Here is a 13810-nt window from a genome sequence, read left to right as displayed (position 1 = left end):
CCATTGGTCGGAAGACTTGGGTCAGGAGGTATCAGATGAGCAGTGGAAGTATTGCTGCACTATTACAGAAAATGTGTCTGCTAGTTGTAGATTCAAGGTTATACACTACAAATGTCTGCAACGTGTGTACTACACTCCTGCTAAAAAATATCGGTTCCACTTTTAGATAATGAAAGATGTGCAAGATGTCCGAGAGATGGGGCAGGATTCATACACCTGGCGTGGGAATGTCCAGCTATACATGCATATTGGACGCAGGTCCATGTGGCACTCGAACGAATGGTGGGCACTACACTTGACATGGACCCCTTGGTGATGCTATTAGGATACACAATGCACATTCCTAAACAGCTCAAAAAATTTGTAGACATTGCCCTCCTATTAGCGAAACGTAGAATTGCTTGCAGATGGAGGCGGGGGAGAGCTCCGAAATTCAAAGAATGGATAAAGGACCTTGTGTATTGTCAGGAACAGTCATCTATATATGCGGAACTGGTACCAATGTCCTCTAGGCCAAAGGATGTCTGGGGAGGGTGACGATGAGGAGTCAACAATGCCTAGGGAAGATGGGATAGGAGAATTAAATATGTAACTCTGTTTCTCTGACATATGCCTATCCAAGTAACAGCGCTCCTGTGGCAGAACATTATTGCACAATAATTTTTTTTGCCAGTCGCTGCTGATCCACATGGGTGAAGTGCCACTAAGAGCAGTAGTGTTCTGTACTGGTATCTGAGACACTGTATTGTTTTATTTTGCTCCCTCCTGCCCACTGTGACTGGAGAACTATGCTGCCCCAATGCTTGATGTATTGCTGTCCCAAAGATACTAAAAGTTTGGACTGGACATCGAACAATTGAAATATAGCCTCATACTGTATGCTTAAGAATCTTGTTTCTAAAGATTGTGTAATTACTGTACCGAGCTGTATGAATATGTTACACTACTTATGTATGTATAATGTAAAATTCCCTCAAAAAACATAATAATAATCTTTTTGTTCCTCTTGTTATCATTCTCAATGATGTTATTTTTATTTTTACTTACTTTACTGCACTGTATTACCTTTACACTTCAGGCCCATTCCTATTGACCTGCTCTACGATTGCCCTTTGGCATTATGTACTCTTCTTGGACTTATGCTATCACTATACCCATGTACAGTAAAGCGCTTCGATACCCGCAAGGGTCTTGTCCGCGCTCTATAAAACTCTGAAATAAATAAATAAGTCACCCCTATATCAAGGCCTTATCAATCCTGAAGGTAGGTTGCTGGGTTTTATGTGAGAGGGTGCCCCTGTATGAGCAGAGCCCCTCTGCAGCCTTTAGAAACCATTCTCGCTGGTTGTCTGCGTCTCAGCCAGACATATAGGTAGAGGTGCATGATAACCTTGCTGTAAATGCTATCTCGAAAATGCCTGCATAGAAACATATTGTGTTTGGTATCAAACACCTTGGAATCATACCTCGACACCAGTAACTGGTGTGGGAGGTATGATTCCACCCTTCAGAAGTGAGCTTCATGGGGTCACCGGTCTTGCCGGTACCAGACTCCTCGACCCAGACAGCACAAAATGGATGCTGCCAGCCAGAGACACATTTCTGCCCTCCTGCTGCTGAGCCAAGCTCGAGCAGAGGAAGGCAGCACAATAGGCATCCTGTCACAGGGAGGTGTGACAACCTCCCAGCCAGGGTTTAGTGTATTGGGGCTGGGTGGGTGCACTCAGAGTGCCTGAAAGTCTGCACTGGGGGCACATTTGGTGTCCCTGTGCATAGTTCAGCTCAAACCAGTTCAGGGAGCCATTGGCTCCTGCTCTGGCGCAAAACTAGACAAAGAACATGGGTGTAGCCAGCCCTATGACCTGCCCCTCCCTTAGGAGGATCCCCTGAATCTGTCCAACCCTCTCCCGTGGGTACAAAAGGGCTTACCTGGCTGTAAGACTTTAGATTTTACGTGGACAAGATTCCACAAGAAGAAACCACTGACCTTCGACCGTCTGGACACCTTGGATTTCGCTGGACTGCGACTGGGCTCGACTTCGTCCCCCTTTGCTCCATACAGGCTCAGTGCAGGACCTGTGGTGCACTTAAGACAACAGAAGAATCTCCCTTGGAGTAAAGGAGTTACTCACCTGCTTTGCAGGCACCTAAAGCGCAACTGACTGGTCTGCTGCTCCTCAGCTCCTGCGGACTCTGAAGATTTCAGAAACACAGGAGGTGGGTTCCTGACGGTCCCTGAGGTTGATCTGCTCCCTCCCTGAGTTTGAGGCTAGTATTCCTCGTGGGGGTTACGTAACCCGAACCCCTGTGCACCGTGTCCAATTGCAAGTGCATATGCTTGTTGGCGATTCCCGAGCTTGTGGACTGGACTCCGTGAAGTCCTGAGCAGTATTTGCACGAAAGAACTCCGGCCTCCTCGCACCATGTGCTCCGTGGGCTGGTGTTTTGCAATCTAGCTCGAGGTCCCCTTGCGACTCCTGGTTATTCGACCTGTGGGTCATCTTGATTGTTCTTGGGCTTTCCTGGTTGCTCCAGACAAGCTCGGACTATCCATTGCTTGGGGAGTCCCCTGGACCTTGCTGGTCCACACCGTAACCTGTTTGTCTTTCCTGTGTGGGTTGCTGTTGCCAAAGCTTATTGGTGCTCCTGCCTGCCACTGACCCCTCAGCACTTGACATCCTTCGTGGGACAGTTCACCTCCGGCTCCTTGTCGTCCTCGACGTCTCCTGGTCCTCGTGGCTGCAGAGTCCAGCATCCCTTCTACGCACCTGAAGCACCCGACAACGGTGGGCATTCGTCTACCAACCCCACTCTGAAGTGACCCAGACTCTGTCCCCTCTGCTTTCAGGTTCCTTCTTTTCAGAATCCAGGCTTGGATTCCACCAGACCTTTTTCACCTTCACAGCTGCAGTACTTCTTCGCTTCCTTCCATAGAGAACGACTGAGGTTTCCGACACCACTTCAGACCTATGCACCTGCCTTCCCAGGATAGGTAATTCGGGTACTATGATATCCACGGGTGGGGTGGCACCCTAAACTCTTAAGTTCCAAAGGATTTGTTCGAAGTCCTCCTAGAAGGGTCCTTAAACTTTAAAAGTGTAACCGCAACTGCCCCATAGAATTGTACGGAGCCCGCAGTCATGTTCCTACACTGCACCCGGCCTCTGTGGGGTCCCCGTCTACGCACCTTGGGTAGTTCCTTGGGGTCCCAGCGATTGTATGTGGTCCAGACCTTGTCTTGATCTCAGTTGTGACCTATTATACCACTATTTTAGGTTATGGTTCAGTCTACCCCTGGAGCCCACTGTGTATTGTGCTACTTACAACTGTTCTATTGATCTCGTATTGTGTGCTTTGTGTTCCATCCTCGAGCAGAGGATAGTAGAGAGTGTTTTATTAATGAATACATATTTTTAGATAACTACTGTTTGGTTCTCCTTCATTTAGTCATTCAGGAGGTGATATGCTGGGGAAACAAGCTGCTTTACATTCCTTCAACATTAAACCTGAAGGCTGCTCTCCATAGCTACCACTAGGATAGCTTTCAATAAGGTTATCTTTGACCGAATATATCATAAGGGTCGTGTGGATTGGTACAGGGTGCCCACTTTAATTACTGGACAGCATATACCAAGCCACTTTCTCACAATGGCCACTACAGTATTGATTTTGCCAATGTGCTGTCGCATCTTCTGTATTACTTCACTGAAAAAGAGGTTGGTAGCACTGCACTTGTATGTGGACCATAAAACAGGAGGGTCAGGTAGAGGTTTGATGAACAGCTTGATTGACTTGATGAGTGTCCTATTGGCAGCTTCACTGACGGTGTTGGTACAGTACTTGCCTACTCTAGAAATTCCTATAGATTTGTATAAACTCGGGATGTCTATTGCAGATCCAACAGGGCTGGATTCAGACCAGAATCTCATGAAATCCATATAGGAATAATTTACTTACAATGAAATTGTGTTAGCATCCTGATGGTGTTGGTATTGTACTTGTCCTTGGCTAATGAGTGGTCTGGGTGATGCGTGGAGTGACTTGGTAGGAAGGTTATTGGGGTTTAGTTTTCTTTCCATCTTCTTACCTGCCTGCGGAGCGAGTGTATTTTGTCAGCAGAGTGTTTAGAGTACGAATATGAAGAAGGCTTTGGCTTGTACCTGCATGTTATAGTTGGAGTGTGACTGTTCACATGGATTAGTGATGATAAAAAGACAAATGTTGAATATGTGGCCTTTGGAGTATGTTGATTTGTGAAGAGTAGAAAGCGGTTTGTAAGGTGCTGCATGGAGTGAAGTGCTGCTTGCTTGCCTAGGGTGCAGAACAAGGAAGGCTTATGGATGATGGCAAGACTCCTTTCTTATTTGTGTGGTCCGCAGGCTGGATGCTGTGAGCTCTTGGAACTAGTAATCTAGAATGTGCGTGTGAACCATTTTTTTGTGATGAAGAGTGCAACAAGCTGGTGGAAAATAATGAGGTCACAAATGTCTGGGGCATGGAGTACTGCAGAGCATGCATTCAAGAGCATCAGTTTGAAGTTGTGTTGGTAATTTGAGTGTATATGGTACTAATTGGGATATGTATGAGTGTGTGTCTGTGTGTTGAAAGGATGTGGTGTGAGCGTGTGCCTGGCATAAGGCCCTTCCATACCCTAACAAGTCCAAACACCCTTGTCTTTCCCTGACCAACAGGCCTAAACAGGTCATGCTTTCTGTGTTTTCCCATTTGCTCTGAACTCCCGGTATTGGGACACCCTCAGCAGTTTGACCCAAGTATGGTGGAGGCAAGAAGTTTCAGGTTGGAAGGTATTCCTGATACTTATTGAAGAGGTGGATGCTGGGAGATGCAGTGATGGTACATCCTGTAGACGTAGATGCTGGGAAATGAAGTCTGATTTTCTAGCTTCTACTTTTAAATATGGTTTTGGTGCGAAACCAGTAATGTCACAATGGGATTGAGGTCACTTCCCCAAAAGGTGGATGCTGAGAAGTGACGTGATCTCATGTCCTGAAAATCGGGTGGTGAGAGACGCACTGAGGGCACTTCCTGTAGGGGTGGATGTTGGGAAATGAGGTCAGCTTTTTAGGTGTTGGCGTAGGATCAATGATGTCATTTCCTGAAGAGATAGATGATGGGAAGTTCAGTGATGGCACTTCTTGTACAGCCAGATGCTGGGAAATGAGGCATGTCTCTATGACTTTTTCTTTCAAACTCCGCAGAATAATCGAATACCTGACCCTGCAAATCCAGGTCCAACAGATTAACTTGAGTAACCAAGTAACAACCAGACAGAATTGTTAATTCCGGCCTTATTATCTCCCTGCAAAGTTCAAGGGAAACTAAGAATGGAGCTGCAAATGTTGCTGTCTCAACAGTACACCCCATAATCCTTACTATAGCATACTTTACAGAATCGGCCAACTGTCTTAAAAAGACCACTCCATATCAGCATGTACATAACATGGCCGCAAAGGTACAATGCTGTCCCAAAAGCAGACAGGCTTCGGACAAGCCATCAGATAATTGTTCACCTACTGAGATCAAAATAAATGGCCTACTTCACACAAACCTGATCTGTGATAAGGAAACGACGCCCAGGCATTCAAGAGTGCTACAAGACCAATCAAATGGCAGATGGGTTATATAAATTGAATTATTATACCAATGCTACTTCATTTTGGTACCATCATTCTACATGAATTAGTGCCAGGAAGATGATCATATAAGCATGCTGAGAAATCTCTAGGGTGAACATAAGCCCACATTGTACAATTCCTGTTCAATTTCATTTTGGAACTCAAAATGCTTGGTAGGGCATCGGTGACCACTGTCAAAAATATCTGAAAATCAAGCATTCTGACACAATGTGGATACAATTTGCAGGTTGCTCCCAGCACCTGATGCAAGATGAGGACTCAATCTAATCAATCTCAAAAATCTCTCTTGACTGCATCAGTCATTGCTTGGAGATGATCACCTTTCCTAGACCTGCAACAATCTTGCTTCAGCTGTTTTTTCTTGAAGTCCTGAGGTTCCCTTTTCTATTTCTCCCTCAACCTCCCCGTGGTGTTTAATGCAGAAAATGCTGTACGTGTTCAATGCAATCTTGGAATCACCTTACACTTCATATACAGGAGGATAAGCAATTTGAGAGCCTGTTTCCTCTGTAAACTTGGTGTGTAACAGCCCAGAATAGGCTGAGATGAGCAGAAATTGTGAAGTAGTTAGTATGTACTGCTAATATAAAATAGTATGGTAACCATAAAGGAAGTTGCAGTCAGGGGCTATAAAGGACTCTTTACAGTGGCTAATAATTTTACTTTATACAGTTATAACAAAATTCTTTGAATGTTTCGTAATTCACACAACATCAATGAACTACATACAAGAGGTATGTGATTTTCATTTTAACACTGCAAAACCGACAAAACCAACTAAAGAAGAATTTTAGAAAGTTTAACAAAGTATTGATACAATTACAGCACCTCAATATAGCAATGAAGATAGAGCCTAATCTAGATCAGCAATGTGTACTTTATTCAGGCTGTTAAAAACATGCATACGTTTTAAAACTGGAAAATATTTTTAGCATATTACCGACCAAAGAAAACAGTCCCCCAGAAAAAATGTGGTGATCTAGAAATGTCTATAGATTTTTATGTACTAGGGGTGACTAACGTAGATGCAATAGGACCGGATACAGGCCAGATTTTCAAGATAGCCATATAAGAACAATTTACTTACAATGAAACTAAGTGGGACTTATTTACAAATTCAGTTAGTATCCTGAAAACTGACCATCTAGGATCAACGTAGGAAATCCCTGATATTCATACTAAAATAGAGAGTGCATGTTAATTTTATTTTTGCAGCAGTATGATTCATAAAAAGATGCGTATGTACTAAATAATACCTCTATAACGCCTTGTCCAATATCAAAGAGACACTTTGACATCATAACTATTTCTCGTTCTTGCCAGAAGTAATCATTCACCCAAAGGAACATCTCTTTTGTCAGTTTGATGTACGGCTAAAATATGAAGCTGCTTCGTTCCCCAACTGTGCCAGCATTCATTTTTACTACTGATAGCTAAGGGGATATGTAGCTACTAAATATTAAGTTTACTCATAATTTCTCAATTAACTTTGTCACTTCAAGTCTAAGGGAGATGTCCTGCGCCAACTAAAGAGCTCTGTGATCATTTACCATCATTTTAAAAGGCTAATTATATTTCACTATATTCAGAAGCACTAGTAAATAAGCATGTGTGGTTCATCACAATAATTTTAAGATCACTCATGGGGATCCAGTGTCTCAAAGTCCTACAAAGAAGACTTTTCAAGTTTGTAAAATAAGAAACAAGGGTCTTGAACGATTCAATGTAGAGTGTAGTGCTGTAAAATAATAAATGATAATAATATCCGGGCAAAGAGGTTAGGTTACACGGCTTTGCTTACTTTATCAGTAAAAATGGAAACTTGGTTCAAGCCTCACATCCAGACCAAATTTAATTTCGATTTGGTCCAAAGTGAATCTATACATCTTTCTATTGAAATTTGATTTCTGAGAAACATAAAGGGGGGTCTATTTCAACATATAGAAGAACGCTTCGGAGGCATGCAATCAGATGGCACTGTTAGTGACCTATCAAACTTTAGTGTTTTGCTCTCGAGGTCATTTACTCCAGGCAAGCTTTATTTCTAGACTTGAAGGTTTGGTGTTGCCTTTAAGATTTTCGGTTACCTTTACACTTTTTTTTCTGAGTTTCAACCGGACCTTCCTCACAGTACTGCACAACATACACACATGTGCAAGTCTACAAAAATTCTGAGTCAAACACAGCAGTGCATCGAAGGTAGAACAATATTTAGCAATGGACAGTTTGTGCTCTACTTAGCAACATACCGATCATCATCGTCTGGGTGAACATTTGGGCCACTGGTGCTTTGGAGTGTGGGTAGTCCCTCAGTAACCCCTTCATCGATGGAGCCTGTATCAAGATAAAAACAAACCTAGTTAGTCTACAAAGGAAAAGGTAAAATCAGTACGGTTCAAGTAATTTTATTCTGGTTCAGCAGTAAGACTGCAAATACACTTGCGTTGCAAGTGCTTTTCATTAGTTACAAGCCAACCAGTCAGTCAAGAGGCTGTGGATTCAAATTCGAAAAGACTTCTAGAGTAAGCATTATAAGACACATCATTCACAAAGGGATTGGTGAATTAAGAAGGAAATGCTGCTTACGTGTAACACTTGTTCTCTAGTATGGACAGCTTTGTTGTATTCAAAATGTACAGAATATGTAGTTACCATCTCAGTAATCTCAAGCACAAAACACCTAACATTTAGGTACAGAGCTTGGTAATATGCTAAAAAAGTATGTGTGCCAGCTTGAAGAGCTTTCTGGATTCACATGCTGTGCATTATTCCGCCATTCAGAGGTTGGGTCCAGAATTTCTTTGTTTTTTTTCCTTTTCTTTGGCAGCTTCGTCGACTATTATTTTGGTCTTTTGAGAAAACTACCCTTCCTGTGGGTCTCCTGAGGTTAAAACCTCATCTTTTGAAGGTGCCCCTCTGTTGTAGGGCTCCCATAGCCCCGGCGTCTCATTTTCCTTCTTTATTTGTTGAAGTGATTAGTCTACCTCACTTCCAAACAGGGCGTCTGCTGTGAAGGGTCTGTTAATTATTGAGGTTTGCACCTCTGATATCCGGAGCCACCCGTGCTGTTCTGGCGCTCCTGTGCAACTCATCTCAGTATTGCAAAATCGGAGCAGGTCATGTGAAAAGTGCTGCCAAGGCAGGAGAAAATAAGTAGCACCAGCTTTGTCTAGGCAAGGCCCCCATGAGTACAGTTACTCCCCTTGTCCTAGGAGAAGGCCCATTTAAAGCACTGGTTGCACTGTGATCGTTAACAATCAAATGGCTCTCCGCGCTATAGTTGGTTGACTGTTACTAAGAAGTCAAATTGGGATTGGTAAAATGTCATAGTGAGCTGCGCTGTCATTAGTTGCTGCTGTAGTAATGATGTGATTGGTTGAACTTTGCCATAGCCATGCAGTGATCCGTTAGTTGTTTTTAGGTCGAGCCTAGCTATTGCGTAAGCAATCGCTTTGCGAGAGATATAGAGGGGCACCAGAAAATCCTACCAAGAGGGCTTTGGAATGCGGATTATGGCCAGTGCATGTGCGCCGGGCGCGCGCTCGCCATTTGCTCCCCGCCCCCCCCCCTCTCCTCCCCCCCATCAGACTTGAAAGGAAGCTGCTCGCACAACACCATTTGTCTGAGCCCCGGCATTAGACTTCAAAGGAAGCCGCTCCCCCCCCCAATCAGTCTTCAAAGGAATGCGCTCCAGAACTTGCTGGCCTCGCTCTCGTGAGCCTTTATTTATTTGTTTTCATGGTCTGTTCTTCATCCAGCTCTCTCTCTCCTTACCTCTGTTTCTTCCCCTCTCTCTCGCTTTCAACCTTGTTTCCATAGGTTACTTTCCTTTCCCCATTCACTCTAATTTTTCCCCTCCCAATACCTGCTTTCCTTTCTCTCACAGCTCTCTGCCTTTTCTTTCCCACATTCTTAATTCACTTTCATTTTTCCGTGCTCTCTGTTTTCCATTCTGCTCTGTATTCTTCTTTCATTTTTTGGCACTCTCTGCTTTCTTTTCTCCTATGTTCTCCTTTGTTTCCTCCCACACGCCGTCTTCCTTACTGCCATTCTTTGCCTTCCCTTTTGTCACATAATCTGCCTTCTTTTTTCACATACGCTCTTTGCTTTATGTGATAACGTTTGCTTACATTCTCCTAGTCTACCTTACATTCTTTTCTGTGCAGTGTGCCCCAAGTTTCTCATGCACTCTGCTTTTCTTCTCCCATGATCTCTGCCTTCCTTTCTCCCATGCACTCTCCCATATTTTCTCCCTTGCTGTCCGTCTTTATTTTTCCCATGCACTCTGCCTTCGTTTTTCCCTCTCACTCTGCTTCCCTTTCCCCATGCCCTTCACCTTCCTTTTCCCATGTCTGCCTTGCTGTCACCCAAGATCTCAGCCTTCCTTTCTCCCATGCTTTCTAGCTCCTTTTTCCCTTTCTCCCATACTGTCAGCCTTCCCTTTTTTCCATTCTGTCTGCCTTACTCTCTCCCATGAAGTCTGCCTTCCCTTCTTCCTTGCTCTCTGCTTTCCTTTTTCCCATGTCAGCTTTTCTTTCTCTCATGCTCTCTGTCTTACTTTTACCCTTGCTCGCTGCCTCCCTTTCTCCCATAACCCCTCCTTTCTATTTCCTGTTCCCCGATACACACTACCTTTTGTTCTGTCTTAAGGTCTACTGTTGCTTTTTCATGATCTCTCATCCTTTCTTCCATGCAGTAGGGTGTAACTTTCCCCTTAGTCTCTGCCTTCTGTTCTCCCATAAACAGTTTTTAGGATGTGCCTTCTGTCATAACTTCTCCCAGAATCTGCTCTCCTTTCTCCATTAGTCTATTTGTCTTCCATACAAATATTTTATTTTGCATACACTGTATCCCCTTTTAACACATGCACTCTATCATACATTATCCCATACAACCTACCTTCCTTACTCCCATACAGTCTGTAGTCTTCTCCCATTCAACCAGACTTTCTTTCTCCTATATGCGCTGCCTTCCAGTTTTTTACAGTCTCCCTGAATTTGCCTCATACATGATGCCTCATTTCTTAGGCTGTCCTATCTCCCATACACTATACCTCCCTATTTCCCATACAGTATGTGTTCCTTTCTCCCATGCAATATTCTTAACATTCTCTGACCTAATCACTCTGGAACACCACCACATCACTCGGGGACACCACCACATCACTCGGGGACACCACCACATCACTCGGGGACACCACCACATGACTCTGGGACACCACCACATCACTCGGGACACCACCACATCACTCGGGGACACCACCACATCACTCAGGAACACCACCACATCACTCAGGAACACCACCACATCACTCAGGGGCACCACCACATCACTCGGGGGCACCACCACATCACTCGGGGGCACCACCACATCACTCGGGGGCACCACCACATCACTCGGGGGCACCACCACATCACTCAGGGGCACCATCACATCACTCAGGGGCACCACTCAGGGGCACCACCACATCACTCAGGGGCACCACCACATCACTCAGGAACACCGCCACATCACTCAGGAACACCACCACATCACTCAGGGGCACCACCACATCACTCGGGGGCACCACCACATCACTCGGGGGCACCACCACATCACTCGGGGGCACCACCACATCACTCGGGGGCACCACCACATCACTCGGGGGCACCACCACATCACTCAGGGGCACCATCACATCACTCAGGGGCACCACTCAGGGGCACCACCACATCACTCAGGGGCACCACCACATCACTCAGGAACACCGCCACATCACTCAGGGACACCGCCACATCACTCAGGGACGCCGCCATATCACTCAGGGCCGCCGCCATATCACTCAGGGCCGCCGCCATATCACTCAGGGACGCCGCCACATCACTCTGGGACACCACCACATCACTCGGGGACACCACCACATCACTCGGGGACACCATCACACCACTCAGGGACACCACCACACCACTCAGGGACATCACCACATCACTCGGGGACACCACCACATGACTCTGGGACACCACCACATCACTCGGGGACACCACCACATCACTCAGGAACACCACCACATCACTCAGGAACACCACCACATCACTCAGGAACACCACCACATCACTCAGGGGCACCACCACATCACTCAGGGGCACCACCACATCACTCGGGGGCACCACCACATCACTCGGGGGCACCATCACATCACTCAGGGGCACCACTCAGGGGCACCACCACATCACTCGGGGCACCACCACATCACTCAGGTGCACCACCACATCACTCTGGGACACCATCACACCACTCAGGGACACCACCACACCACTCAGGGACATCACCACATCACTCGGGGACACCACCACATGACTCTGGGACACCACCACATCACTCGGGACACCACCACATCACTCGGGAACACCACCACATCACTCAGGAACACCACCACATCACTCAGGAACACCACCACATCACTCAGGGGCACCACCACATCACTCAGGGGCACCACCACATCACTCAGGGGCACCACCACATCACTCGGGGGCACCACCACATCACTCGGGGGCACCATCACATCACTCAGGGGCACCACTCAGGGGCACCACCACATCACTCAGGGGCACCACTCAGGGGCACCACCACATCACTCAGGAACACCGCCACATCACTCAGGGACACCGCCACATCACTCAGGGACGCCGCCATATCACTCAGGGACGCCGCCATATCACTCAGGGACGCCGCCATATCACTCAGGGACGCCGCCACATCACTCTGGGACACCACCACATCACTCTGGGACACCACCACATCACTCGGGGAAACCACCACATCACTCGGGGACATCACCACATCACTCGGGGACACCACCACATCACTCGGGGACACCATGACACCACTCATGGACACCATCACACCACTCAGGGACACCACCACATTACTCGGGGACACCATCACACCACTAAGGGACACCACCACACCACTCAGGGACATCACCACATCACTCGGGGCACCACCACATCACTCGGGGCACCACCACATCACTCAGGTGCACCACCACATCACTCTGGGACACCACCACATCACTCTGGGACACCACCACATCACTTTGGGACACCACCACATCACTCTGGGACACCACCACATCACTCTAATACACCACCACATCACTCAGCCCAACCACATCATCACTGAGCACCACAACAGCACTGTCCTTGCTTGCTACCAACAAGCATTGCCATAGCCAAAAGGACTTGCATTAGGAAAGTGTAAGCTATTGGCTTTGTGAATAACAATGCTATTAATTTATATATTTTCAAAGCCAACACATATTAAAAAAATGTGTCATTTACAATACCAATAGTTCACACTTTCCTAATGCGAGACCTATTGCATTGCAAATGCTTGTTTGTTACTTTTTTGGTGTACTTTTTTTGGATCTGGTCGAGTGAAAATGGGATCCATGCTCAAAAAGCCTAATGTTCCTAAGATTGGGGGTGAAGAGATGCCTTCAGAATATTTTCCTGCTTATAAAATAATGTTTAATTGGGGTTTTCATAGGCGTCTATGGTTAAAAGAATGGAATGATATTACCAATGACAAAAACATGCAATTTGTTTTAGAGGGTTTATTTAATGTTAAGGAAGCTTGAATATTTGAGACGAAAGATGCGTGGGAGAAAAGCACAATCTAGACCAGTACCGTTTGAGGCATTGGATGAATAATATTGTGTTGCAATAGAGAATGAACCTAAAAGAATTAGGGGTCAATTTAAAAATACTGCTAACCATTGGCTGGAATCGAAATGGAGCATGCAGAAAGGAACAAGAGAGAGGACACCATGCTGAGAGTACGTGTGTTTCAATCAATTGTCGAACAAAAAGAAAACTCATGACAAGAACGATGAAAATAAAAATTACAGAGAGAAGAAAAACAAAGACAATACAATTGCACGAATATACAGCCAAATCTTTCAGCTCCCCCATCACATCTCCCCAGCCCAGATTAGGCTGGAGTTTGGGCTAACTAAACAGTCTCAAGCCAGAAGCGCAGCATTTGCCATCTTCTGCCACAAGTTTACAACCTCTGAGGGCAATACAATCAACCACCACATATGGGAGGAAATCTCCAAAAGATCGAATTTACCAGCATGAGATTATCTTGACGAAATAATTGTCCTGTTAGAG

The 13810-nt window shown here is 45.7% G+C and overlaps 1 protein-coding gene across 2 annotated transcripts in view; it reads right to left on the bottom strand.

The window, feature by feature from the left end:
* Positions 1–13810, bottom strand: part of ZBTB44 (zinc finger and BTB domain containing 44) — a 287794-nt gene that overhangs the window by 131584 nt on the left and 142400 nt on the right. For both annotated transcript variants that reach the window (XM_078681945.1, XM_078681946.1), the window contains exon 3: positions 7907–7991. In XM_078681945.1, coding sequence (XP_078538071.1) covers positions 7907–7991 — 85 coding nt within the window. The remainder of the gene's footprint in view (positions 1–7906; positions 7992–13810) is intronic.

This window comes from Lissotriton helveticus, chromosome 3_1, assembly GCF_964261635.1.
Source record: "Lissotriton helveticus chromosome 3_1, aLisHel1.1, whole genome shotgun sequence".
Taxonomy (NCBI): Eukaryota; Metazoa; Chordata; class Amphibia; order Caudata; family Salamandridae; genus Lissotriton; species Lissotriton helveticus.
The sequence above is the reverse complement of the archived record's forward strand: the minus strand, read 5'-3'. Positions and strand labels throughout refer to the sequence as shown.